Here is a 25719-nt window from a genome sequence, read left to right as displayed (position 1 = left end):
GCAGGCCAAAACATCTGGAGGGCCGCAGTTTGGGGATGCCTGTTATAAACATTCAAAAAACAACCGCAAATTTTATAAAGGATGTGCAGTCCTTTTATGAATTTTATAAAGGATGTGAGATTGCAACTAGGCAATCTCAAAGCTATGCTGCTAAATACTTATTTTGCAGGGGTTGGGGGTATTTTTGTTTCATTTTTATTTAAATATGCCTGGCAGCGCACCCTGTGCATGGTGACAACTATAGAACGGTACCTTTCACCATGCAAAAGAGAGACTGAATACCGTCACTATTTATCAGGTTCCCAGACGTAATGAATGGATCCCCAATTAATTCAGATTCCCTGCCTATTCCCTGCCCTTGCAAAGGATGAATCACTGTAAAGACTTCTAAAGAGTGGGGTTCTCAAAGAAATCCTATGAATTAGCAACAGCTGCCCCAAAATTAGCCCAGATCAGTGCCTGTCCTACAGCTCCAAAATACACCTTATGTCTGAAAGTGGCATTGAATGTAATGAGATTACTAAAACTGCTAAAAGATTATTTCACAGACTGGAATCAGTCGACAAGCTGTTGGATAACAGGCTCTGATCTACCCCATCATTGTGCCCTAACAAAGGATACTCTATACCAGCCTTCCAAATTAGCTCATCAAAATTATTAGCTCACAATAATTTGTCCTAATCCATAAGGTTAGTACAACTTTTTCCAACCTGACTCCCCTCAGATGATTTATTTATTGAGCATTCACCCTGATTTGCTTGAACAAAGTTTATGTGGAGATTAGATTATAATCCAGTCTTTACTAAGCATTTGTCCCAATCTACTGGGGACATTGTTACACAACAATGAGCATTCATCCTGATTTGCTTGTGTGGAGTTTATATGTTTTCCCAATTAGTCATTTGTTCATTCTGCATTTCACTGTCACTTTCCTAACTGCAAAAAGTTGGCTACTTTTTAAAAGTGGACTTGTGCTAGGGCAACAGAGTGCTTTAATCCACTTTAATTATGCAAAGCCAACAATTTCCTGGTAGGCGCTTGAATCCCTTCTGAAAAATATTAACAGTCTGGAGACATCCTACGACTGCTATCAACCCCAGTCAGCATAGCTGAAGAAGGTTGGGTTAGGACAATTTGTTCCCCTTCTAAACAAGACAAATCCCTTTTCAAAGTCAAGTGTCAAAGTAGTCCCTTTTGATTAAATGGATGGCATATATGAGATAAACAAGTGATCGTTACAGGGGATTCAATTTAAAAATGTTGCCATCATCCTGCTCCACTTTTGCCCATACTGTACTGCCCTGTCCCGCAGGAGGAGGAATATGGTGAATTTGAGGAGGGGGGATTTATCCTGGACGACCCATGTCCCTTGCTCAAGGAGTACCTCCAGTTTAGCTTGAGCCTGGCATCAGCAACAAGTTCAGTCAATAACGGGCCTTGAAGGGACTTTTGAGACACCTCACCTGGGATCAGCGGATCCCTGAGATAAAGGCCAATGATCACATGGGTAATTCTGGAGAAAGCAAAATTTTAACTGCCAGCCAAGAGGACTGGTGGTGAGTTTCAAATGGCCCCTGCCCCAGAAGGCCACTTAGATACCCCCCCCTCCCACCTAGCAAATAGGGCTGGATAGAAACACAGGCTGTGTGCACATTACCTAGAATCATAGAGTTGGAAGAGACCACAAGGGCCATCCAGTCCAACCCCCTGCCAAGCAGGAAACACCATCAAAGCATTCCTGGCATATGGCTGTCAAGCCTCTGCTTAAAGACCTCCAAAGAAGGAGACTCCACCACACTCCTTGGCAGCAAATTCCACTGTCGAACAGCTCTTGCTGTCAGGAAGTTCTTCCTAATGTTTAGGTGGAATCTTCTTTCTTGTAACTTGAATCCATTGTTCCGTGTCCGCTTCTCTGGAGCAGCAGAAAACAACCTTTCACCCTCCTCTATATGACATCCTTTTATATATTTGAACATGGCTATCATATCACCCCTTACACTTCTCTTCTCCAGGCTAAACATACCCAGCTCCCTAAGCTGTTCCTCATAAGGCATTGTTTCCAGGCCTTTGGCCATTCTGGTTGCCCTCCTCTGGACACGTTCCAGCTTGTCAGTATCCTTCTTGAACTGTGGTGCCCAGAACTGGACACAGTATTCCAGGTGAGGTCTGACCAGAGCGGAATACAGTGGTACTATTACTTCCCTTCATCTAGATGCTATACTCCTATTGATGCAGCCCAGAATTGCATTGGCTTTTTAAGCTGCTGCATCACACTGTTGACTCATGTCAAGTTTGTGGTCTACCAAGACTCCTAGATCATTTTCACATGTACTGCTCTCAAGCCAGGTGTCTCCCATCCTGTATTTGTGCCTTTCATTTTTTTTGGCCAAGTGTAGTACTTTACATTTCTCCCTGTTAAAATTCATCTTGTTTGGGAGGTCTTGTGCCAACTTGTTTGGGAGGTCTTGTGCCAACTAACCTGCTTGAAATGCAGCTCTGTTTGGACTGAAGCTGGTTTTGGGGGAGGATGCATCACATACAATATTTCAGAAGAAATGACAGGATAGATTTGCATTGTGGCTAACACTGTGTGTACACCACTTCGCAAACCAGCACTGGGAGTGGACTGCATGCAGAATAAACAGGAGCGTGCACAAAACATTGTAGGGCAAGACTCTTCCTCCATTCCCTGCTCCTCTCAGCCCAGGGTCTTACATCTTGGGGCCAAACTTTGTGTGCCGGGCAAACACATACATGTGAAATACATGCTTGCCCTCTTCATAAAGCAAGCAGGAATTGAGGAGGGAGGGAGGCTGCATGCCTTACACAAAAAGAAAGAAGGGAGCCAAAATTTCATCATGCTTCCCTGCCTTACCTTGACACACTCTGCTGCTTTTAAGCATAAGGACATAGAAAGCTGCCTTATACCAAGGGCACTTCTAGACTGTCACTCTTCCTGGGTGGAATCCAATTACCTACCAGCCAATTCAGGCTGCACAATTCAGAGTTGACTGGGAGGTCTTGTGCCAACTAACCCACTTCCTCACAAAAGGACCAGACTTTCTGCCATAAGGAGAGTGACTGGAAAGCATGGGGCGTCATCTAACCACTCCGCAAACAAATAAAAATACCCATCGGATTGTCAGCAACATCTGATCTCCCTGCAAACACATCAGGCTGAGTGAAAGGATTTGAGTCGGACCCTTGGTCCACCTCCTGTAGCTCAGTATTGTCTAGGTTCACTAGACAAGGCTCTCCCGAGTTTGAAGCAGGGGACATTCCTAGCGCTTCCCCGGATATGCTACTGGCATAAATTCCATATACATAAATATTTGGGGGCCCTTCTGCATGCAAAGTGGATGGTCTAACATCCACTGAACAGCAGCAGCCGCCGTCCCCTCCTGCCAGCCCCAATACCAGAAGTGAGCCAAGCAAGTGAGGCAAGGCTGGAGAGGAAATGGGTTTCTCTGCTCCCTCAGATTCTCCTCTATGGCATAAAATGTAGATCTCGCTCCCACCTTATATGTGAACAAGGCAAAATGCGGTTGACATACATACGATTGCCCAGCAAATCTAACTGGGCTCTGGGAGCCAATGGTACCCGTTGTTAGGCCCATACTGCATCACCTCTTGAGCTCTTTCTTTATTCGCACCCAAACATGTAGCCATACATTTGCTCTCTGGTATCAAGAAGTTCAGAGGCCTGGGCAGCATCCTCTATGAATGCTGAATATATGTAGCAGGCAAAGCTCAAAGGCAGAGAATCGGCTTCCCGTGCTTAATGTGGAATCCCTGGCATCTCCAGCTAGGGCTGCAAATGTCCCCTGCCTGAAACCTTCGAGAGGTGCTGCCAGTCAGTGTAGACAGCACTGAGCTAGATGGCCCGACTTGGTAAATGCTCCTATGTTAACACCTCTAGAATCCAGGGATTGTGGGCCCCTATGGCAGGAATGAGGACCCTCGGGCCCAGGTGCCAAATGCAGCTCCATTGGCCTGCCAAACTCTCCCCAGGTCACATACCCGCAATTCTACTTTGCCTCCTCCTCCAGTGTTTTTGCCTGGCTGGAATGTGTCTGTGAACTCTGACGATGCCTCTTGCTTTCCTGGATGGAGGTGATGGGGGTCAGGTGTGTCTCTGTGTGTGGAAACGTAGCTTACTGAGCAAAGGTGAGAAAAGTCACCATCGATTGCTCCACCCACTTTGCCTATGGCCCCGCCCACCACTGGCCCTCAGCTCTCTCATGGTGGCCCAGAACATGTGCTAGGAGAGGTTCCCCTCCTCTGCCATAAGGGCCTTCTCTAGGTGCTGCCCTGCCATGGGGCAGTGTGTGCATATCAGGGAATATACGGATCAGGCACCTCAGGGGCCAGAGAGCAGGACAGCATGATAAGCCGCCCAGGAATGTGTGGTTTAGGCTTCAGTGCCCTCTTCAGGCCTGACCAGCAAAAAAGTATACAAATAATAGCCTCCATTTGGCAGGCCACCATAGCCTCAACTACCTCAAAGTGTTGATGCTGACCTTTAAAGCCCTAAACGGCCTCAGCCCAGTATACCTGAAGGAGCGTCTCCACCCCTATCGTTCTGCCTGGACACTGAGGTCCAGCGCTGAAGGCCTTCTGGCGGTTCCCTCATGGTGAGAAGTGAGGTCACAAGGAACCAGGCATAGGGCCTTCTTGGTAGTGGCGCCCGCCCTGTGGAACGCCCTCCCATCAGATGTCAATGAAATACAGTAAACAACTATCTTTTAGAAGACATCTGAAGGCAGCCCTGTTTAGGCAAGTTTTTAATGTTTGATGTTTTATTGTGTTTTTAATATTCTTTTGGAAGTCGCCCAGAGTGGCTGGGGAGTCCCGGCCAGATGGGCAGGGTATAAGTAATAAATTATTATTATTATTATTATTATTACCAGGGTTGCACGTCTGTGGCAGCTTCCGGCAAGTTCTCGTGAGATCTTGCAGAGCTCTTGCGAGTTCTGAGAGATCTTGGCAAAAGCCGCCACTGCCCACAAGGAGGACACCCTGCAGAATTCCTCCACCTGAGGCAGCCTCTTCAGTCGGCCTCATGGGCAGGGCTGGCCCTGCAGCAGTAGAATCATAGAGCTGGAAGGGACCACGGGGGCCATTTCCCTGCAATATAGAAATATTTTTGTCCAACGTGGGGCTCGATCCCACAACCCCAAGATTCAGACTCTCATGCTCTGCTGCCTGAGGAGCCATCGCAGAAGTAAAATATCATCCCCTGCTAATTGCTGTGGATTATGTCATTTAAAGCAACAGCATGTGGCAACGTGAGAGCCAGTGTGGTGCAATGGACAGTGTGCTGGATTTAGAACTCAGAAATCCCATGTTCCATGTTCAGCCATGATGAAATTCCCTGGGTGATCCTGGGTCTCTCTCCCCGCCTCCCCCAACCTACCTCGCAGGGCGGTTGTGGGGATAAGACATGTGCGTGAGTGAGGTAGAACTTTGTAGACCACCCTGAGATCCTTCGAAGTAGGGTGGGATGAAAATATAATAAATATAATACCCTGCCAAACCCACAGCTGCAGAGCCAGCTGGAAAAGTTGGCAACCTGAGCTGAACGCTGCTCGTTGACTCTGCAACAGCTTGCCATCCATTGGTTCTTTGAGTGTATTAGTAAAAGGGACATAACTGCTTCCTGTTTTTTTAAGTCCCACTTACTACTAACAAGGCTGAAAGAAAGCAAAGGCATCCTAAAATAAACCATCATCATCATTGCTGTACCCCCTTCAAAGGCAAAATAGGGACAGTGGTTTACCAGGAGCAAATGTCAGAAAACACACACTATTTTTGGTAAATAAGCTATGGAAGCCTCACAACAATGGCAGGGGTGTGTGTGTGTTTAAAATGCAAACTTCCAAAAGGTGCTCTCTCTCTCTCCCTCTGACCTTGAAACTCAGCTTCACATTGTGAGAATACAAACTGAGTCATGGGAAAAAAAGAAAGAAAAATCCTCTCACACCCATATACATCTTTTCAGCCTGTCAGAAAATTAAAAAAATAAATGAATAAGACACGCACTCTATCTAAGTCGCTGGATCTGGTGTCATAGTGGTGTGGTGCGGTTGTCAAAATAAGCAGACCAGACAAATCACATGCAAGAAGGCTGAAGGAAGAGATTGTCTTTAGCCTAGAGCAGGGCTGCGTAATTTGCAGCCCACCAAGCAAAACGCAGCCCACCAGCCACTGACAGTGGCCTTCTAGGACCTTGATGTCTGCACGCCCCCCCCCCAAATAAAACCATAGCCAGAAGCACTGTGGGTGGCTGCTTAAAGAGGCGGCGAATCCTTGCAGATTATCCAGAGTACAGATGTGGGTGGCCTGATATGCTCTAAGTCAGGCATCCCCAAACTGCGGCCCTCCAGATGTTTTGGCCTACAACTCCCATGATCCCTAGCTAACAGGACCAGTGGTCAGGGATGATGGGAATTGTAGCCTAAAACATCTGGAGGGCTGAAGTTTGGGGATGCCTGCTCTAAGTTATTTGATTATATCGAACATTATTTACATTTAATTAAAAAAACAAGTGCTACGGGCTTGTCCATTTTTCCCCGCTTGCCTTTGCACTCTTTGGCCCTGACACTGGAAGGCAGGAGCAAGTTTACATCTTTCTGGGTACAACTGGGTAGAATTCTGCTTGCCTGCTTTTCCTTACACCTTCGTAAGTAAAAGGTCTAACTTAAAAAAACACTAAAATTCAGGGAGGGAGCTTGGAATATCCCACTGGGGTCAGGCAACCAGGGTTTCACACCTAGGGTTGCCAGACTCAATAGAGGACAGGACTTCTGTGCCTTTAATTGCCCTGCTCTCTTTTGAGTCTGGAAACCTTAAAGAGAAACCAGCAGACCCTTTGTTTAATTTCCAAGCAAAGGGTCTGCTGGTTTTCTCTTTAAGGTTTCCAAGCTCAAAAGAGAGCAGGGCAATTAAAGGCACAGAAGTCCTGTCCTCTATTGAGTCTGGCAACCCTATCAGGGCCGGCCCTACGGCCAGGCTGGGTGGCGCAGGACACCACGGCGCCGGCTCGCCAGGAGGGCGCCGCGAGCTGCGTCCGCCCGCTGGCCGGCCGGTTCGCCGCACAGCTGCGCCCACGGCAACCGTGCTGTGCCTGCCCGCCCGCCACGCAGCTGTGCCCGCCCGCCGCGCTGGGATACAGGGTGGGGGGGCACCGGAGGGATCCGTTGCTCCACGGCGCCAGGGGCGCTTAAGACGGCCCTGAACCCTATTCACACCACAGTGGTCAGAGTGTTTGACTAGGATTTGGGAGACCAGGGTTCAAATCCTTAGTCAGCTTGCTATGAAGTTCACTGGGTGAACTTGGACCGGTCACTGCCTCTCAGCCTAGCCTACCTCACAGGGTTGTTGTGGGGATCAGGAGAGGGAGAACCATACATGCCACCTTGGGCGCTTTGGAGAAGAAAGGTGTGGTTTGAATGCAATAAGTACATAATAAATAAATAAAATTCTGAGAGCCAAAAACCAGGGCATCCTTGCAACGCTCCTGTTTTCTGTTGGTGTGGTACTACTCTGTTCTGTTGCGGTAAGGTTGGCATTTAAGCATTGCCAAAAAAAAAAAAAGCGGAAAAGCTCGTTATATTATGATCCACAATGGCGGGGGGGGGAGGGAAGTCAAAGGGGATTATATGTTTATGTTTTTATTTCACTTGTATATGTAAAATAGAAAATGCAAAAATAAATGGTTTTTTAAAAAGGAATGGAAAGGAAATGCATTCTCCAGGAAAAATAGGTCGCAAGAGGACATCAATTTGCATATCAAAGATGCAAATGTAGAAATGATAACTATAACTTAAATAGAAACACAATACCTCAATAACACAACATTCAAAAACGGGCAGGGATGGATGAGACTGAGTAGCGGGAAGAGAGAAAAACCTCCTTGTCTCTATGAAGAGTTGTGGGTTACATGCACACGATACGTAACTTCTTCCGAAGAATCCTGAGAATTGTAGGGTGCAGGGAATTGTAGTTCTGGAAGGGGGAAAACGGCAGTTTCCAGGATTCCTGCAATACTGTACTGTGTGCCTGCCTAGTCGGCTGAACAGATAGCAACGGTTGCTGGAGAAACCTGGTGGCCTGGCCTGCTCTCCCTTCTTATGGTTCTCTCTCTTTAAACCAGCCTTGGACCAGCCAGGCCTTCAAATAGAGGCCCGTCTTTTGACAGTTCTTCAAACAAAGGACACACGGCCACCCCACACTTTGGTCAGACCTCAGTCCCCACTGCATGGTGTACATTTCTGGGCACCACAATCTAAGGAAGATATGAACAAATTGGAGTGTGTCCAGACACGAGGCCTGGAGATCAAGTCCTATAAGGAACAGGCAATGTAGCCGGGTCTGTTTAGCCTGGAGAAGGGACAACACAGATAGGACAGCCATCTTCAAAGATGTGAAGGACTGTGTGGTATAGTGGTTAGAGTGTCGCACTAAGACCAGGGAGACCAGGGTTCAAATCCCCACTCAGCCATGAAGCTAACTGGGTGACCTCGGATCAGCTACTCCCTCTCAGCCTAACGTACCTCACAGGATTGTTGTGAAAATAAAACGGGGTGGAGGAGCCACCTTGGAGAAAAGGCAGAATATGAATGTAATAATTTTTTAAAAAACGAGGCAATAGAACACAGGGCAGGACCCAGATTCAAATTACAAGGAGGGGAGGTTTAATTTATACATTGAAGATGAAAGTATGCACATTAAGGCTGAGTACCGTAGATACCTTTCTTAGAATGGTTTTTAGGCAGAGACAGGGCGGTCACCTTACAGAGATGCTGAAGCAGCAGGTTTCTACATTGTCAGGGGTTGGACTAGATGGCCTTTGGGATACCTCCTGGCTCTATGATCCTACCAAAGCTCACTTCGGAAGCCCCAGTCCATCCACTATTACATAGTGCTGAGATCTTTTCATCGCCAGTGGCATGATGTGCCTATTTATTCTGAAATAGCCTGTCCCTCACTGATTTCAAAGCCAAGGAGTACGGTGGTTCTTTTGGGTTTAAACTCGACACACAAGGGGGGAAAACCCTACTTCACTATGCAATCAATACTTTGAAATACCTTAGAACTGCAGTGTGAGAAATGGCAATACGTGTGCTCTCTGCGTGAGCCTTTAGTGTTCATGTGCCTGCATTTTTATGCATGCACACTAGAATCACCCACTCCAGAGATTTAATATCTAGGGACTCAATCGTGACAATTCCTGAAATATGCTAGCGAAATCTGAAAAAGGCACTCACAAAAAGGCAAAAATGTGGACATTAATTTACCGGGGGGTGGGGGGGGAGAGAGGTGAGGGGAATACACAAAAATAAGGACAGCCCCTTGTGGATAGGAATATATGCCGCAAGCTAACCTGTCCCTACATTATCTGATTCTCCCCCCTACACACCCTGGCCATGCCTTGCTTTGCAGCCCAGCAGAAAAGCCAGAAGATGGATCAAGTCCCACCTCGCTTCCCCCAAATGGTGGGCTATGTTTCTTTTACTGGAACACAAGTTGGACAGGCTGAGAAAAGTCAATTGGGCAGGAACAGGTGTGGATATGTGGACCGTTTCCAAATACCTGAGGATGTAAATAGGAGCAGGAGGGGGAAACAATCACCATGTTCACATGATACAACCAAGGTCCCCGATGTGGTGCCCGTGGGCCGATAGACAACTCCTCTCGGCACCCACTGACCCTCACAATTTTATATTTTGAAAATTGTTGGGTGGTGGGATGGAGTTTTTATTTGGTTGGAGGTCTTCTCTCTATGGAAGGATGGCCTGCCCCCATTTGTACTTTATCTGGGAGGAAGGGACTTTTAGCATACCCGCCAACATTTCCCAGATGAAAATAGGGACACCTCAAAGCTAATCCTGTTCTGGCCGCCCCAAACACACGCATGCTATGACACATTGCTGAAGGCTCCACTCACCCTGCTACATGCTGTGCCTGTGTGTTTTGTGGGAGACGCTTATTTAAAAGCCAAAAAAAGGTGTTGTTCTTTTGGCTGGAAGTATGTTTGACAAACACGATCGCCTGCAATATGTCATAACAGTTCCAAACATACTTCGGAGGCAGTGAAATGTCACTGGATAGTGCCACCGTGTTCGTGTGCGTGCATATACACACACCTGTGCGCACTAAAGACAAGATGCATCCATAATCAGAACACAAGAAGGGCCTGCTGGATCAGGCCAATGGCCCATCGAGTCCAGCATCCTGTTCTCACAGTGGCCAACCGGATGCCACAGTGGGAAAGCGGGACCTGAGCACAAGGACCACTCTTCCTTCCTGTGCTTTCCAGCAACTGGTACCCAAAATCCTGACTGCCTCCAAACCATGGGGACAAAGTGTAGCCATCATCGCTGGTGACCAATGATAGCCTTGTCTTCTACCATAAGGAAGAAATCCATTCATTCACCGTTAACTTCTAGGTCTAACTCGGCAGCTCAAATCTGAAAAATGAACAATAAACTCAAGCAACACGCACTAACAAAATTTCAACACACTGCCTCCGAAAAAAGCAAAGGATTGACCAAGGGCTCATACCAGAAAATATGTGTTGTCTCTAGTAATTAGAGAGAGTTTGATCGTATGGGTTAGTACGACGTTTTGCGAGCTTAGCAACGCTGGCGGGAGCATTCGCAAACCTGGCACAGAGCGTCATGGTTTAGGACAGAACAGTAGACTGGTCAACTGGGAATCCATAGTGTGGATCCGGCAATTTTATCTGACCTCCGGTGACCCTGTTAAATTGAATTAGAGCTTGGGGGGGATTCCCCATGTTTCAATCCTAAATTATGGATATCCCACACATTAAGAGTTTACATCTCTCTTTGGGTTTGGGTTTGTATCTATAAACTCCAATTCTACGAACAAAAAGGTATATAAATAGCATCCTTAACCTCTTCTGTGGTACTGTAAGTGTACCTAGACCTGACAACATACATGGGAGGTGAGTCCCACAGCCTTTTAAAAGCTGGGAATCGTAAGGAAAGCAAAAGAGTGAGTAAAGTGATGAGGTTTCCCTCCACCCCATGTCTGCTCATATGTACTGTATATGTTTTCATATATTTTTCAATGCTACTCCTTAAAAATAGTAAGTAAGCCATAATCGACATACTTGCCCAAGGCACTCCAGGGCAATGGATCTAGGCAGCTTCAGCCCCACTGAAATCAATAGGACAAGTTAATCTTGGCTAACTTAAGTCCCATTCATTTAGTCAATGAGACTAAAGTTTAACAACCTGGATCCAACCCACTGGTATCTCAGATCGTTGAGACTATGGACCAGGCATCCCCAAACTGTGGCCCTCCAGATGTTTTGGCCTACAACTCCCATGATCCCTAGCTAACAGGACCAGTGGTCGGGGAAGATGGGAATTGTAGTCCAAAACATCTGGAGGGCCGAAGTTTGGGGATGCCTGCTATGGACTGATGTGTGGGGAGACAAGCCTACTCTAATTACTGTATTCCAGTTGCAGAATTTCAGGTCTCTGATCACTGCTAGTGCAGAATTCTTGTGTGACCTGTCCTGTGGGAGAACACTGTTAAGTTGGCCATGGTTATTATCATTTCGCTACTCAGCATCTTCAGGTCTGGGAAACCAACACTGAACAGGATAGCCAAGGAGGAACAGGGATATGCACAGTTTTTGATTTCTATCTCTGCCACCAACATCCCTTAGATGACCTTGGGCATGTCACTGCTGGTCCATGGACTTCCGCTGTTTCCTGCCAACTGAGGATTCACATAACCATAATAACACTCCTTCAGAGAAGAGGAAAGGAGATTGCTAGAAATACGGCGGCAAGATCACCCAAGCAAAATTAAAAGAGCAAGCAAACTCTTGTCCGCCGTAGGAGGCGTCCATTTGTCCTATTGCTCCTGGTCTCCCCTCCTTCTGGGGTAAGGGATGCAGCCAGGCCTTGTCCCATCCACCCCCAGCAAGACTCCATCCACCTACCCATTCAGCCTGCGATTCCTGAAATGTCTTTGCGTGAACTGCCTGCCGCCACGGTGCAGAAATGATTATTCAGCAAAATCCCGCCCTCCCTTATCCCCTGCCGCCTCTTCTGTCTCTTTCACCCACCTGCTCAAGATATTTATTATTGTTATGATTCCTTAAAACAAAACAAAAAAACCCTCCCAAACATGCGCACACACACACACATAGCCCAGCTCCTTCTTCCCCCTTTCACGGTGTCTTTTTCTGCCACTGCAGTAATCTTCCCCCTTTCCAAGCCACAATACTCATTCTACACACAGACACACACAAATTGAGAGGGAGAGAGGAGAGAGAGGGCCTTGTGGTTTGGGTTTTCCTGCATCATTGCAGAGAGATGGTCGTTCCCCCCCCCCCTCCTGCACTCCCCGCTTCCCATCCTCAACCTTCCATCCAGCAACTGACTGTCCCCGAAAAAGAGGAGAAGGGAGCCGAAGGAGACGGTTTTTCATATTACCCAGGCTTTAGGCATTTATTCAAGCAATCTCTCTCATAACCAAGCCCCATAATCTAAACCGCACAATCAAATCGGCATCCCTGCAGAGAGTAAAAAAAACACAAAACACCCAGCACTCTTCCATTCATCCAGAGTGCTGCAGCAGGAGAAGATTGGTGTATGGGGGGGGGGGAGAGAAAAATCTATAGGCCTCTCCTATAGATTGCCCCCTCATAAATACAGAGTCTTGGCAAAATAGAGATGGGGGGGGAAGGAGACAGAGATGGGTGTATGTCCGGTCTCCCCACCGAGCAGACTGGTTTTTTGGGGGGAGGGGGGGTTGGAGGTAGGGAATCTGTATTATGGAATAAATCCGGAGCAGTTCGTTCTTCTTGCTTTCCTCCCTCCCCAACCAACCTTGGTCATTGCAGCATTATGTTTTTTTAAGCTACTGCTTCATCCCAAACAGAACTGCTTCAGGCCCCAACCACCAGGGCACAGGCACCTGGGCAAGAGGTATTGAAAGTAACCCATCCAGAAAATATGGTCAATCCATCGCTGCCCTCGCTGTGTTTCCCTTTCCAAGCTCCATCTGGGCATTTCATGTGCGTTAAAACACACAAACACACCTACCTATCAAGTACCACAAAAGCACTGTGATCCTAAGAACCCAACTATCCCCCAACAGCACTTGCTGCTAAGTACAAGAATGGTCACAACCCCTTTCAAAACCTGCCCCTATTTGTTGTTGTGTTTTTTTTTTTAATTTTCGCTTCCTTTTTCTTCTTCTATCTGCTACCTCTGTAAAGCAAACTATTTACCTGCCATGCACAGGGAACCCAAACAAAGTCCAGCAGGGTAAACATTAATGTACTCCTCTGAACTCTAACAGATACCATCTTCTTGACACCTTTTCCCCTTCTGGTACTCTCCAACATTTACTCTCCACTCCCAAATAAAACAGTGTGTAAGAGAGAGAGAGAGAGAGAGAGAGAGAGAGAGAGAGAGAGATGCCCCAACACCCAAAGTGTTGCTGCCCCCTTCTCCTGACAACTAAACCTAGATGCCATTGGCCCCAAACAAGACTCCCCCTTTGCTCTCCTCAAATAAACTCCAGGACAGAAAAGAATTCAGCTTTCGCCAACCACAACCACCACCACTGCGGCCAATTTATTTTCCCCAACAGGAAATGCATCTGCCTTCTCTTTTTCGGATCTCTTCCCCCACCCTCATTCTGCAATGGGACAAACACTTCTGGTCCACATGCAAAGCTTTGGGCTCTCCCATTTCTGTGGCATGGGGGTTGCCCCTCCTACCCCACCCCACCTCCAGGAGCAGCAGGGTGCCAAGTACTCACCAGTCTGCCCTTTCCCCAGTGTCTTCTCCAGCCGGTAGGGCCCCACATACTGAGCATGTTGCTGGCTCTGTTGTGGCTGGTAGGGGTGGACCCCACCTGCCTCTTTGCCACCGGACATGGCTTTTGTCTGCCACCCTTCTGAGCAACAATAAGAGATGGGGGATTTGGGGTGGGGTGGGGAGGGGAGGGGAGGGGAGAGGCACGGCAAGGCAAGGCCCCCCTGATATCCCCCTATAGGGACAATACCGGGGCCGGCATCCTGAAGGATTTAGGGGGAGGGGGATGCTCTCGGCATCAGGGAGGGAAAGGGAGGCGAGAGAAGGATGAAGGATGCTACAGTCCGGGTACCAGCATCATCCAGCTGGTCCAGCCAAGGATGCTGCTGCTGGTGCTGCTGTTGCCGTGGATGAAAGATGCTGGTGGAGAGCCTCTTCTGCTCTGGTCCTTCGCCTCCTCTCACTGCAATCTGAAGGGATCTCTCGAGCTCTCCCCTTACATCAGCATCCGGGCAACTGGGTGACAGACACAATCCGGGTTAACCCTTGGCGGAACAAAGGCAGCGCCTCCTCCCCAGGCAGGAGAAAGGGGTGGGGATTTGGGGGCGGGGTGCGGTGGGGGGAGAAGGGGTCAGCGGGGAGGGGTGCAGCAGCTGGGTGGGAGGGGTTAACCAGGGATAGGACCTCTGTGGCAAGAGGGAAATTGTGTCATTTATCTGCGAGGTTTAGAGGAGGTAGTTTTTCATTTGCTGATGGTGTGTGGCTGTGGTGGGGATATATTATCTGTGCAAGGTTTTTACACGGTGTGTGTGTGCGGGAGAGGATGCAACTGCGGTTTTGCAGGAGAGAGATGTATGCAATTGAGAGATTATGTGATTTTGGGAGGAAGGTGTGTAAATGCATGCATGTTTGTGTGCGTGAGCAAAGAGGCTTGCACTGAATTAAAAAGGGATCAGGTGTGGCCACACAGGAGAGAGGGAGAGAGAGATTTTCCTACTGCCTCCAAACAATGAGTATGAGCTCTGACAGCCTGAAAATGCATACCTGTAACTCTGCTCTTGCGAGAGAGCGGTGTAGTTCTAAGCATGCAGGACACAGAACCTTAGTTTTACCAAAATAATAATAATTGTGTTTTGTAGCCTCACTTCTCTGGATGGGCATCTGTCTATACCTGTCTGAACAGGCCATGCAATCTCAGGTGTGCAAGGGAGGTAGGCCTCTGCTGAGACCTGGTTGTGGGTAATGTCTCCAGGTTTGTGTCTAGAGAGTCCAGAAGCTTTAATATGATGGGAACGCGCACACACACACAAACATACTGTAACAGAACACTTAACGAGAGGGCTCATTGTTCCAGAGACGGAAAAGATCTCGAGACAGGAGGTGGAACTTTCCTCCCTTTCATGGCAAAGACACAGGTCACGTGCACAGCACACACTGAAGGCACATGGCTCCCCACAAAGAATCCTGGGAACTGTAGTTTGCTAAGGGTGCTGGGAATTGTAGGTCCGTGACAATTCCGAGGATCCTTTAGGGGAGTCATATGCTTTAAATGTACGGCAGCTATGTAGCCATAGGTGGTTTAAATGGTCTCTAAAAGAGGAAACCTCCCCCCCCCATGGAATCTGTAGTGGTGACTGCCTCACTCAAACTTTGCCATCGGTGGGCTAATGTGGTGTAATGATTGGGGCATTGGACTAGGACCTGGGAAACCTATGAAGCTATGAAGCTCCCTGGAGTCCCAGTCACTGTGTCTCTGCCTATCCTACCTCACAGGATTGCTGTGAGAATAAAATGGGGAGAGGAGAATCATGTATGCCACCTCAAGTTCTTCAAATCCAAATCACTTTATTTCAGCTTTAAGCTCATAGACCTCGAGTTCTTCAGATAAACAGAAGAAGAAGTGTGCATGCACACGAAGAAGTGTGCATGCACACTTCCATCTGAAGAAGTGTGCATGCACACGAAAGCTCATACCAAAATAAAAACTTAGTTGGTCTTTAAGGTGCTACTGAAGGAATTTTTTTATTTTACTTCGATCCAGACCAACACGGCTACCTACCTGTAACCAGATAAACAGATGGTATATAAATATAATAAATAAAAGTTTAAAATAAAATAAACCCTGATCCGAGCAGAGCTACTGTGTTGATCTAAATCTGCCTGCAATTGGTTTTAGGTGACGTTTCAGGTGTCTTCTTTTGTCCCTCTTTATAATGACCGGTCTGGATTAGCACTTCCATCAACAGATCTTTACACACATCAAAGGATTTCTTCTTGCTCAAGAAATGCTTGATACAGGGATGCAGAGAGTAGATTCAGTAAAGTCTTCAAAGAGTAGAATAAGGCTGTAATCCTACACATCATTACACGAGAGTAAGCTCCATTGAAAAGCTTACTTCGGAGCGAACAGTGCACAGCATCACACTGTTTGCTTGTTTATTCTTCTTTGGTTTCAGTGTATCTGAAGAAGTGTGCATGCACATGAAAGCTCATACCTATGACAAATTTAGTTGGTCTCTAAGGTGCTACTTGAAGGAATTCCCCCCCTGCCCGACTATGTCAGACCAACACGGCTACCTACCTGTAACTCATAGCCAAGTAAGATTGTCTTCCATAAACACGGTTTTAACAATGAGTCACTTTGCCGACAAAGGTCCGTATAGTTAAAGCTATGGTTTTCCCAGTAGTGATGTATGGAAGTGAGAGCTGGACCATAAAGAAGGCTGATCGCCGAAGAATTGATGCTTTTGAATTATGGTGCTGGAGGAGACTCTTGAGAGTCCCATGGACTGCAAGAAGATCAAACCTATCCATTCTTAAGGAAATCAGCCCTGAGTGCTCCCTGGAAGGACAGATCGTGAAGCTGAGGCTCCAATACTTTGGCCACCTCATGAGAAGAGAAGAATCCTTGGAAAAGACCCTGATGTTGGGAAAGATTGAAGGCACTAGGAGAAGGGGACGACAGAGGACAAGATGGTTGGACAGTGTTCTCGAAGCTACGAACATGAGTTTGACCAAACTGCGGGAGGCAGTGCAAGACAGGAGTGCCTGGCGTGCTATGGTCCATGGGGTCACGAAGAGTCGGACACGACTAAACGACTAAACAACAACAACAACAATGAGTCCATAAGTGACTGTGGAGGCCAATTCTGGATCCACATGTCCTTCCACAGTGGGGACATTGGTTTCCAGGCGGGAGTTGATCACGGTGTGGGTTTGCCAAGCGTGCCTTCCTCTTAGCATGTTTCTCCCTTGCATCCTGAGTTCGAGTGTCTTCAAAACCTATGACACCTTTGGTAAAGGCTGTTCTCCAATTGGAGTGCTCGCAGGAAAGTGTTTCCCAATTTTTGGTGTTTGTGCTACATTTTTTAAAATTTGCCCTGAGACAGTCTTTAAACATCTTTTGTTGACCACCAGCATTACGCTTTCCCTTTTTAAGTTTGGAATACAGTAATTGCTTTGGAAGATGATAATCAGGCATCTGCACAACATGACCAGTCCAACAAAGTTGATGTTAAAGAATCATTGCTTCAACACTGGCGATCTTTGCTTCTTCCAGTACACTGGTATTAGTTCGCCTGTCTTCACAAGTGATGTGTACAAATTTTCGGAAACACCGTTGATGGAATCTTTCAAGGTGTTGGAGATGGCGTTTATAAGTGGTCCATGTTTCACAAGCATACAGCAAGGTTGGTATTACAATAGCTTTGTAAACAAGCATTTTGGTTTCCCTGCAAATGTCCTGGTCCTCAAACACTCTGCACTTCCAAGCGGGAGAAAGACGCACTCGCAGAGCTCAGGAGATGCTGGATTTTGGCATCAATGTTGGCCCTTGTGGAAAGGTAACTGCCCAGGTAGAAGTGATTGACATTTTCCAATGTTACACTACTGAGTTGGATTTGTGGCACTGCAGAGGGGTTATTTTGTACTTGTTGGTACAACACTTTGGTTTTTTTGGATGCCAAGCTTTTCATAAGCTTCTGCGAAAAAACGTAAGCTTCTCCACTGAAAAGCTTACTTCAGAGTGAACAGGGCCCAGCATCGCACTGTTTGCTTGTTTATAAGGTAAAGGGCCCCCTGACCATCAGGTCCAGTCGTGTCCAACTCTATAGGCCGAGGGAGCCGGTGTTTGTCCGCTTGACAAAGCTGCTTCTGGCAAACCAGAGCAGCACACGGAAACGCCGTTACCTTCCCGCCAGAGCGGTACCTATTTATCTACTTGCACTTTGACATGCTTTCGAACTGCTAGGTTGGCAGGAGCTGGGACCAAGCAACGGGAGCTCACCCCGTTGCAGGGATTCGAACCACCGACCTACTGATCAGCAAGCCCTTATCTGTGGTTTAACCCACAGCGCTGGGTCCTGCTTGTTTATAGGGCATCATTAATATGCATGGCCCTTTGCAGCAAGGGTGGGGAGCCTTTTGCAGTCTAAGGGCCACATTCCCTTCTTGACAACTTTCCAGGGGCCACATGGCAGTGGTGGGTGGGGCCAGGGGCAAAAGCTGGCAGGGCAATGGATGTGAATTTTTCCTTGGTGCAGTAAGCTAGTTTCTACACACAATCCTCTCTGTCTCCAATCACACAAGAGGCGTTATTAGAGTTCAAGAAACAAGACAATAGATGGGTGGCTGTCCCTATTAGGGAGACTGAGGCTACCTTCCTCCAGCAGCTAATTTTAGATGTTGCAAAAAGGCTGCAAATAGTCATTAAATTTATTGTATTGCCACTTGGGTGGGGCCAAAATGAACTCGGCCAGCCTCAGATAAGATGCACCTCTTGACTTGCAGGGGGTGGGGCAGCGGAGAGGTATTTGCTGAACACCCCCCCCCCAAGAAGCAACATTTAACATTTGGGTCACAGGTCTCTGCCTTGAGGAGCTTACAATCAATAGTTTGGCACAGCAGAGGAGGAGGTGAGGATAAACAGGGCAAGGATATGCATTCGGTCAAGGCCAGGGTCAGACTGGAAGTGACCCTCAAGGAATCCTGATAAACCATACCTGCGTGCGTTTAATTACAAGCAGGCACAGGGAGGGGTGAATGTAGGAACACAGGACACTTACAAATGAGTTCACTGATCCATCTTGGACTTCTGCAGGCCTTGGGGTTTCCCCAGACCTGCTGATCCCATCTTCTTGTGTGTGTGGATGCTGCCATTTTGGCTTCATCAGGATCTACCTTTGGAGAATTGATGTTTTAGAATCACTTTATATATATAGTTAAGCACCAGGAAAAATATTTCTTTTCTACCAGGCCTTTGGCTTTTAATTAACTGTGCCCTCCTTCAGTGGGTGGGGTGTTTCAGTCCTGCCCTTTAAAAATATGAATGAGTTTTAGATTTAGATATGCTGGTTTAAATGTATGCTATTTATTTATTACTGTAAGTCGCTGTGAGTTACTTTTGTTCTACTGCATCTTTGAATAAAAAAAGTACACAGTGGTATGTACATACATTAAAATAGAATGACACAAAACAATGTATGGTATGGGGAGGGCACTATCTTAAAAAAAACCCCACCCCCCCAAATAACATGGGTAATCTGTGCATATTTTACTGAGTCTTACTCCCAAGTAAATGTGCATAGGATTGCACTAAAATATGTAGCACCCACAAGCAATTTAGCATCAGGGTAAACAGCAAAATAAAGCCCCTCAAAAGCCCCCTTTAAACAAAGGTGTGGGAGGGAGGAAACAAAACGGGGGGAACGATTTATGCTTTTTCAGCAGGCATAAATTTATGTTATGCGTTTGTGGGTATCAGGCGCTTATAATCCTAGCAAGTGTTAAAAGCTAATCAAGCCAGGCCAGCTTCCTGTTGAGGTAACTGTCTGGGTGATGGGCCATTAAGAGAACAAAGGAAAGGGGCTCTGTGCCAGATAACAAATGGGTGTGGCCCCTCCTGCAGCTCTTAGATAGTTAGAGGGACCAATCTGAAGTTTAAGGGCAGAGTTTACTGTGATGTGACCTAGACGCGGGTAGCGCTGTGGGTTAAACCACAGAGCCTAGGGCTTGCCGATCAGAAGGTTGGCGGTTCAAATCCCCCTGACAGGGTGAGCTCCTGTTGCTCGGTCCCAGCTCCTGCCAACCTAGCAGTTCGAAAGCACGTCAAAGTGCAAGTAGATAAATAGGTACCGCTCTGGTGGGAAGGTAAACGGTGTTTCCGTGTGCTGCTCTGGTTTGCCAGAAGCGGCTTTGTCATGCTGGCCACATGACCCGGAAGCTGTACGCCGGCTCCCTCGGCCAATAACGAGAGATGAGCGCCGCAACCCCAGAGTCGGTCACGACTGGACCTAATGGTCAGGGGTCCCTTTACCTTTACCGTGATGTGACCTAGAGGAAAAAGCTGCTAGCTAGAAAGTCAGAGAGAGAGGAAGCCATGCCTGATTTCTGCTAGAATCCAAGGCTGTGGCTATGGGAGAAGCAAGAGCATCTCAGCTAAATGCTGTGAACCCCTCCATTGCAGGCTCAGGTTGTAAATATGTGTAAATAAACCATGCATCATGAAGACACCACAGTCTGCTGCGCCTCATTTCCAAAAGGAAACACAGACCTTGGGTAAATGCCTGGAACCCCTGGAATCTCACAGTGCTCGAGACTGGGTTGGCCTGCAACCTTGAGTTTCTATTTCTGCGCCTTTGTTGTTGCTGTTGCTGCTGTGCTGCGATCCAGTTTGCAGTGTATTTATTTTACTGGGATATTCACCCACCTTTGTTTTCTTTTTCTTTGTCCCCGAAGGTCTCCAGACCAAGAGGCAGGGCAAAAATGAGTGCAAGGAGGATCAGGATAGAGGGGGAAGCGCTGTGGGTGGGGTGGGGATACACCCCCACCGCTTCTGCATCTCACCTGACCATTGCAATGCTACCATTTCAAGCTAGGAACAAATGTGGGTGAGGGACAGAAAGATATCGCCAGCAGGACAGGAAGGCAGCGGCTGACATTTCGAAAGAAGATATGATGAACTTTCAAGTTGTCTGCGAGGCAGAAATAATCCCAGCGCTCCCTCCCTCTCTCTCTCTGCCTCTTTCCTTAGTTGTTCAGTTTGTTTGATTAAATCCAAGTCAGAAATCTAGGCCAGTTTATTTTTATTGGGTGATGTAGGAAGAAGGAACCCCGTCTTGTCGACATCCTCTCCCTTGCGTGCAGACGTGGGCATTCCCCACACAACCCAAAAACAGGGTTGTTGTTGCCACCGGTCCTTGGAATATTTTGGGACCCAAGAAGTAGGGCAGTGCCCAATGATTGCTGGTGAATGTGGGCAGGGGTAGGGAGGCAGGGTCCTCAGACAAAAGCTCCCTTCCAGCACAGCGATTGTGTGTTGTCAGTCAGCCAGTCTTGATTATTACAGCTGCTGATGACCATGATCACAGATCAGCAACACGTGTGCTGTTTTAAGTCGGCTGCCTCCAAGCTATGCTATCCACATGCTATCCCAGGGTCCCACAAGTCAACCTAACACAACCCTGCAGTCAGAAAGCACAACCTAGAAAACACTGGTTCCATTTCACAGCCGGGGGACATCAAGGCCGGCAGATGATATTTGTTTTCTGTGGTTTAATGATAATCATTTTATTTATGGTTATTTTTTTTAAAAAATAATTTTGTGGATTTTGTTGTGTTTTACCTACAATTTTATTACATGCACCTCTTAGAAAGCTCTTTGATTTTTCTCTTCATCTCAAAACCCTGCAAAGAAAAGCCCTGTGAAGAAATTCTAAAGGAGAAAGGAAGTGTAAAGATTATCGGGAAGTATAATTACTGAGCTGTCTTAAGCCTCTTATGTTAATACTCACCCTCTCTGCATCTGTTTCGTTATGTTTTATCATTAATTTGTGTTTTCAAAAAAGTTAAATAAAGCAATATATGGAAGGAAGCTCCTTGGTTAAGCAGTCCGTATATCTTTCTAAATAATTGTAATTATAGTTATTACTATTCAATCAGGAGATCCTCAGGGTAGGGGGGCAGGCCCAGCAGCAGATTTTGGAGGGCCCTGTGTAGGCTGTCTTTGGTTATCCCTCATTCCCCTACCCCTGACTAATGCCTGCCTCCCCATTTGTAGCAATGGCACTACAACATGTCACGGTCCGGTTGGCGGGCGTCAGGACCAGAGGCAAGATGGTGGTGAAGAAGCAGGAACAGGTGCAGGGCTGAGTGTCCAGCAGCAGGCAGTTGCAGGGTCAAGGAGCAAGGCAGAGACGAAGGTCCACGGGGCAAGAAGCAAGGCGAAGGCTCAAGGAACAAGAAGCAAGGCGAAGGTCCAAGGAACAAGAAGCAAGGCGAAGGCAAAGCAAGGGTCCCAGGAGCAAGGAGCAAGGCGAAGGATCAAGGGACAAGAAGCAAGGCGAAGGTCCAAGGAACAAGAAGCAAGGCGAAGGCTCAAGGAACAAGAAGCAAGGCGAAGGTCCAAGGAACAAGAAGCAAGGCGAAGGTCCAAGGGTCGAGGAGCAAGGCGTCGACAAGTCGAGGGTCCAAGGAGCAAGGCGAAGGATCAAGGAACAAGAAGCAAGGCGAAGGTCCAAGGAACAAGAAGCAAGGCGAAGGTCCAGGGGTCGAGGAGCAAGGCGTCGACAAGGCGAGGGTCCAAGGAGCAGGAGGCCAGATGCAACCAGGCAAGGATAGCGTTGCTGTGGCCAAGAGCTGAAGGGAAATGCTGGGCTTTTATCCCTCCCAGCGCCTGCCACCAGGTGCAGTGAGATCTCAAGTGGCCTCACCTGGGTGACTACTCCTTGCCTCTCCAGCACAAGCTGAGGTCTTCACCTGTGTGGCCACGCCTTGCTTCCCCAGCACAAGCTGAGGCAGGCCCCAGTCCTGCAAGGCACTACAGGCCCCAGAGCCTGACTCCTGCCCATACTCCTGACACAACAGCTCCACAGCTTACCTGGCGGCAGCAGCAACAAGATGGCCACTTTATGCACATGAAGGAGGAAATCTATTATCACCAAGAGAAAAGGACCAACTAGGATAAATATTTGCACAAAAAAATGTACAGGTTGACTTATATGCATAGATGCAAATTTAGAATTTTATATATACCGTATATACTCGAGTATAAGCCGACCCAAATATAAGCCGAGGCACCTAATTTTACCTTAAAAAAAAACCTGGGAAAACTTATTGACTCGAGTATAAGCCGAGGGTGGGAAATGCAGCAGCTACTGGTAAATTTCAAAAATAAAAATAAATACCATCCTATGCCTTTCCCAGCTGTCGGCAGCAGGGTGGGGGGGAGAAGCGGCGAGGAAGGATCACTTCCTCGCCACTTCTTCCTCCCTGCCGCCTCACACAGAGCAGGCAAAGGACGGGGGTTCGGAGAGTTGCAGTGCAGCGTTTCTCCGAACCCCCGGTCCTGTGCCTTTCTCTGCTGCTGCCCGCCTCACTCAAATATAAGCCGAGGGCAACTTTTTCAGCACATTTTTGGTGCTGAAAAAGTAGGCTTATAGTTGATTATATATGGTATAAATAACTAGCTGTACCCAGCCATGCTGTGGCTCATCCCTGTGATTCCCCCCACCCCGTCCCGACCCATGACCCGTCCTGCCCCCATCCCCAACCCAGGCGAGCCCCCACCTCCATTCAGCCCAGTCTGCTGTTTCGTTCTTCCCTGCAAACCCTAGCTGAGCTGTTTTGGAAAGGGAAGCTTTTCTAACTGCAGTACCAGTGGAGTCGCTGCTAGAGGGCGATGTTTTGCAATCTCTCATGTTCCTGTTTTTCTGCTTTTTCCCAAAAAAACATGTTTTTACCTGTGTTAGGTGTGACATCTTTATAATCTAAGTTTATACAAACACTCGCCTAGTCACATGTGACGTTGTGTCCAAATTTCAACGCAATTGGTCAAGCGGTTTCGGAGAAAAGTGGAATATAACAAACATGGACAGCTTACATTTATATACAGTATATATAGATTTAAATAGAAATACATCTCACCATAATGGGGAAGGCTGACCCCATGACCTGTGTTCTGGCTCAGTCTTCTCGGGGTGATGGTCAACTTCAAGGCTGCTCCTCTCTGTTCATATGCTTCTTCCTCTTCAAACCAGATTTGGGATTGCATGGCCCTTCAAGCAGAGCACTCTCTGCTGACTGCCCTTCAAATACAGAACTGCACTCTGAAAAGTAGGACACATGGTCACCCTAAGAACATGAGATGAGCTTTGCTGGATCAGTCTCAAGGCCCGTCTAGTCCAGAATTCTGTCCTCAATTCACGGTGGGATCTATGAGAGGCCCACAAGCGGCGCATAAAGACCTCTCCCACTCTCTCTCTAGGCAGTAAGCACCACAGTAGACTGGAAGCTAAACGCCTGCTTAGTTCTGACTGGAGCCTGGTGACCACGAAATCTTATCTCCTATAAAATCGTGCAAAATGAAATATGGTAGCCGCCATTGCGAGCTCACCATGAGCTCACTGACTGGCGCACTGCCAGGACCAGCAGCATCCACACCACTGAGGGTCTTGAGTAGTGCCTGAGGATGATGGTGAGGACCCAAGCAAGGCATCAGCCCTGGTGGGCTCTGACAGGGTAAGTGGCCCCCACTGATGCTGCAGTATGCTGGGCTTCTGGATGAGGCCCTTTTCCAAATGCTCCTCTGAGAGGTTTGGAGGGTAATGAGAAGAGCCTTTGTGGTCGGGACGTGACCCCTCCATTTTTTTAAAATGCTCTCCCTAGTGAGGCCCACCTGGTGCCCATTTTACTATGTTTATAGCTCCAGGTAAGGCTTTATTCTACTCCCAGACAATATCATTATCATTTTTTTAGAATCAGGATTGGTTTAAATGGCCACTGCAATGCGTTCTGGTTTTCATGGGTTTTATTACTGTAAGCTTCACTGGCTGTTACGGTTATGTTTAAAATTGTATACAGTGGTGCCTTGGTTTACGAACTTAATCCGTTCCGAAGTCCGTTCTTAAACCAAAGCGTTCTTAAACCAAGGCATGCTTTCCCATAGCAGCGTGGGACTCAATTTACAAATGGAACACACCCAACAGGAAGATGAACATATTCTGCTTCCAAGGCAAAGTTCACAAACCAAAACACCTACTTCTGGGTTTGCAGCGTTCTTAATCCAAGTTGTTCATATACTAAGCTGTTCTTAAACCAAGGTACCACCGTATGTTCCCTACTGCTTGTAAGTCACCTAGATTTATTTATTTCTTTTCTAGAAGGTGTCTAAGAAATTGAGATGATGATGAAGATCTGAATTTTAACTTGGAGATCTCAGTTGGATAGGATAAGATATCTCTATTCTTAGTGTGCCTATGGGTAACTTACCTCAGTTTCAGGTAAAATAACCTGAAAACCCAGCTAGTTTCTATGGAAGGCTTTGCTGTTACAGAGTAATGTATGTCTGCCTTGAGAAACAAAAGGAAAGCAATTTACATCACATCCTTTACTACAGGATCAGAGGTGCCATATGAGGCAGGATGAGGAGGAGGGTAACACAGCAAAGCTGTTTTACAGTATTTTGAAGGAAGCTGAGTCATACACACGGCCTATTGGAAGTAGTACTGTACTACTTTCCCACACAATGCAGTTAAAACTATGGAACTCACTCCCACAAGATGTAGTGACGGCCAGCAACTGTGTACAGTTTATAGCAGAATTGCCTTTACAGTGGTACCTTGGTTCTCAAGCTTAATCTGTTCCGGAAACCCATTCCAAAACCAAAGCGTTCCAGAACCAAGGCACGCTTTCCCATAGAAAGTAATGCAGAACAGATTAATCCGTTCCAGATTTTTAAAAACCACCCCTAAAACAGCAATTTAACATGAATTTTACTATCTAACAAGACCATTAATCCATAAAATGAAAGCAATAATCAATGTACTGTACTATAAAATAAATAAGACAGTATTGTAGATGATAAAAATTAAAATTAAATGATAGTCATTGTTTGGGCGGGGGGGCTTTTATC

At 47.2% G+C, this 25719-nt stretch overlaps 1 protein-coding gene across 1 annotated transcript in view; it reads right to left on the bottom strand.

Moving 5' to 3' along the window:
• The window catches only part of BRSK1 (BR serine/threonine kinase 1), a 51615-nt gene extending 37649 nt beyond the window's left edge, over positions 1-13966 (bottom strand). Inside the window, exon 1 of the mRNA XM_035135295.3 lies at positions 13816-13966. Within this exon, the coding sequence (XP_034991186.3) occupies positions 13816-13933 (118 nt within the window). The 5' untranslated portion in view covers positions 13934-13966. The remainder of the gene's footprint in view (positions 1-13815) is intronic.
• Positions 13967-25719: the final 11753 nt, after the last annotated feature.

Source organism: Zootoca vivipara, chromosome 12 (genome assembly GCF_965207765.1).
Source record: "Zootoca vivipara chromosome 12, rZooViv2.hap1.1, whole genome shotgun sequence".
NCBI classification, from domain to species: Eukaryota; Metazoa; Chordata; class Lepidosauria; order Squamata; family Lacertidae; genus Zootoca; species Zootoca vivipara.
The sequence above is the reverse complement of the archived record's forward strand: the minus strand, read 5'-3'. Positions and strand labels throughout refer to the sequence as shown.